Source organism: Acanthisitta chloris, unplaced genomic scaffold (assembly GCF_000695815.1).
Source record: "Acanthisitta chloris isolate BGI_N310 unplaced genomic scaffold, ASM69581v1 scaffold27692, whole genome shotgun sequence".
Taxonomy (NCBI): domain Eukaryota; kingdom Metazoa; phylum Chordata; class Aves; order Passeriformes; family Acanthisittidae; genus Acanthisitta; species Acanthisitta chloris.
In genome coordinates this window covers 2376-5888 of record NW_008659186.1, presented here as the reverse complement: position 1 = coordinate 5888, position 3513 = coordinate 2376, and the positions used below count along the sequence as shown (strand labels likewise).

General features: G+C 53.3%; 1 protein-coding gene across 1 annotated transcript in view; it reads left to right on the top strand.

Moving 5' to 3' along the window:
• STX6 (syntaxin 6) overlaps window positions 1-2738 on the top strand; it is a gene marked incomplete at its 5' end in the record, with an annotated part of 9721 nt that extends 6983 nt beyond the window's left edge. Inside the window, 2 exons of the mRNA XM_009069308.1 lie at window positions 964-1058; window positions 2566-2738. Coding sequence (XP_009067556.1) covers window positions 964-1058; window positions 2566-2642 — 172 coding nt within the window. The remainder of the gene's footprint in view (window positions 1-963; window positions 1059-2565) is intronic.
• Between the last annotated feature and the right edge of the window lie 775 nt (window positions 2739-3513).

Here is a 3513-nt window from a genome sequence, read left to right as displayed (position 1 = left end):
CCCCACTGAATGAAGGTTTACAAGTGCCCTGGAACTCCAAATGAAGGAAACTGTCCTTTTAGACTATTAAGCTTTAAAGTCCCACTGGCTGGAGACATTTGGATTGGTACCTTGATTCTGGATGTGCAATGGCATTGACAAAGTATGGATTCAGGAAGGCTTTCAGATTCATTACGGTCTCTGTGTGGAGGAAGTGGAGGGGTAACTTCCACACAGAGCTTGAAAAGCACCTTCAAAGCACTTGCAAATCTCACTTCTGCTTGATAGATGACTGAAACAAGATTGTAGCTTCAACTGCAAGCCCTTAACAAAACCAGAGATTTAAACTCTGAGCTGGCACCTAGATCTAACCACTCTCTGCTAATCACAGATTATAAATGATACTTTCCTCTTGTAAGGAGGACAGTCCCCCAGTCCTCACCTTGCAGAGCCTGTAGAGCTCAGCTAAATCACAGAAATGATACTTTCCTCTTGTAAGGAGGAAAGTCCCCCACTCCTCACCTTGCAGAGTCTGTAGAGCTCAGCCATGAACACACAGGAGGGATCAGTCTGACAGGAGTCCTGAATTACTTCCCACCAAAGCAGAGCTGCTGCTTCAGCAGGTTTTCCCCACCCTTGGGTGCTTCCAGGAGATCAGGCCACATTCCTTTTCTCTGAATGATACTTTCCTCTTGTAAGGAGGAAAGTCCCCCACTCCTCACCTTGCAGAGTCTGTAGAGCTCAGCCATGAACACACAGGAGGGATCAGTCTGACAGGAGTCCTGAATTACTTCCCACCAAAGCAGAGCTGCTGCTTCAGCAGGTTTTCCCCACCCTTGGGTGCTTCCAGGAGATCAGGCCACATTCCTTTTCTCTGTGATACACTGATCAGATCGGTGTTTTGATCAGTGTGTGTGAGCACACTGTGAAATCCCAAAGGGATGTGCCTCTTGCTGACCAGTGCCCTGCTTGTCTGTCCTTCAGGATGCTGGATGACTTCTCCCACGAGTTGGACAGCACTCATTCGCGGCTTGATAACGTCATGAAGAAACTCGCCAAAGTGTCTCACATGACGAGTGGTAGGTCCTGGGAAGTGGGATCTGGTCCTGGAAAGGGAGAGACAAGCCCTTGAATATTCAGGCTGGGACACTATGTGCTCCCACCCACCCAGCAGAGGGGAGGGAGCTGCTCTCAGTGCTTGAAAGAGGTGGAAGACTTTCACGCCCGGCAGCTGCTCCTGCCCAGACACTGCTCTGGCGTCTTTTGCCTTTGTTTTACTTACAGATGCCTTTCTATTTATGCTGCATTGGAAAAATCCCCCTCTAGCTGGTAGGAGGGGACGCTCTACAGCCTCCTGCTCTGCTGCAGTTTCCCGGGCTGCCTGTGGAACAAAAGCTGTCAAGGTGCCATTAAACACTTGCCACCCGGAATGCCTGCAGCAAGTCCCTTCCCAGATCCCACCTGCCCTCAGGCTGCTGGCGCCTGCAGGCCTGTTGTTGGTCAGATCTCTCTGAGCTGGTGGAGGAAAGAGCTGAATTCTGTGCTGAACCCACAGAAAAGTCCTTATAAGGCTGTGCCTGAAGCCGGTGGGCTGGCAGGGTGCCACGGGCAGAGCAAACAGGAAGCCTGGTGTGCCTGCCGGGAAGTCCCCGCAGCTGGCTCAACCCTCCAAGCACTGGTAGTGTGCCTGGTTGTCACCTCCTCTGGTACCCTCTCCTCTGGATGCTCAGGTACCTTGTGAAGGCAGCAGCCAGGCAGGAGGAAAAGCATTCTTGCTGTGCAGGATTAGGCTGTCCAGGGGATTTATGAGGTGGGGGGAGTACAGCCCTAGAGAGACCACTTGGAGTGCTGACAGTGCACTTTGGGTCACCAGTAGCGCAGCAGCGGCACGACTGCTGGCAAACCTTATGTATCTGCCTTTTCCTCTGGGAAAAACCATGGATCATCACAGAGTGTTTCCAAGTGTTGAAGAAAGACCATTTTTGCTGGCACCACACATGCTGGAGCTGATCAGGAGGGCTGTTCCCAAGATAACTGCTGTGCCTAGAGGTTGGGGGGTGCCAGCAGCCCTGTCCCCACTGCTGCATCATCATCTCCTGCAGGGGCAGACAGCAGCTCTTAGAGAGTGAGCCAACAAGGTGTAAAGATGTCCAAGGAAACCTCATTCCTGGCCCTCTCCTAAGGGGGAGCTGCCCTGAGGATTCCTGGCGGAGCTCTTCTGGGCAGCTTTCACCAGACCCGTTTTTGTGCCCCTAGCAAACACAAGTGAGCAGCAACATGCAGCAGCTCTCTGCTTGTTCCTCCTGATTGCTTTTGAAGCAGCTCATCAAATCTGTTTGAACTTTGTTGGGGAGAAGCCTCAGAATTCCCATAGCTGTCCCCAGAACGAGATGTATCCTGGAAGAGAAAGACTGTGGCACTCTATGTTGCAGTGAGGCATGCTCCCACAGGAACTGATGCTTTGGCTTTTTGTGACTCCTTTAAGCTTAATTTTGGCTCCTAGCAATTTCTGCAGCAAAGAAAAGCGCTCCCCTGGTTTTCCTTCCCTTCTAAAGCAGGAAAACTGACACTTCCTTTTCCTTCCAGATCGACGGCAGTGGTGTGCAATTATCATCCTCTTTGTCATCTTGCTGGTGGTGCTCATCCTGTTTTTTGTGCTGTGATGGACTGAACTTCCTTGGACGCCCCCTCCCCGCCCCCTCGCCCCGGCAGCGCGGGGAAGTGAAACTCTCACCGTTTCCGTCCGCCCACAGAGATCCTCGGCAAGAAAATCCCACACGCAGCTCTCGCCATCCTCCTGCGAGGACCTCGGCTAGGCATCGCCAGCGGCTCACCTGGCCCTGGGGACAGGGGGACTGGAGCTGCCTCCTCCCCTGAGGTGGTGCAGGCTGGACTTGGGCTCCAGGTCTGTACCCAGGCAGCTGGAGAGGGATTTGACCACCCGGTGCAGGTAGGAGCAGTTTGCAGAGGTCCCGAGCTGCCTGTGGTGGGATGCGGACGCAGAGCCTTGGGGAGGACGGGATCAGGGGAGGAATGAGTGAATTCACTGAGCATTACAAACCACATCGGCAGTGCCAGCCACAAGCATTGCCAGGAGGAGCAGCAGCAGTGTGAAACCTCTCGGGAAGGGAGCCCTGGCCGTGCTCCCCCCATCCCACACTGCCTCCCTCCCACAGAGGCTGGCTCCATTCTGCCAACTCACCTCCGAGAGTGTGGTGAGTCTGCAGCAGAGCCTTCCCACCCTCCACACCTGGGCAGAAGCTGATGTGCAGGTGAGCTGTAGGGTTTCTTGTCCTGCCATCCACTGCCTGGGTGCTGTTAGACACCCCAGAGCTTTAAACTTGGGTTGCTGCACCCGAGCGCTGGCAATCAGCCTTTAGGTGGAGAGGGAGTGTCTTAAAGCTTTTAAAAATGCCTCCCTCGTTATACAGGCCTCTAAAGCTCATTGACTGATGCTTTCATTGCCCTGAGTCACTGCTTCTGTTTAACAGCTGCTTCCCTTTGGCAAGTGATTTGTCAGGTCTAAAATAACTT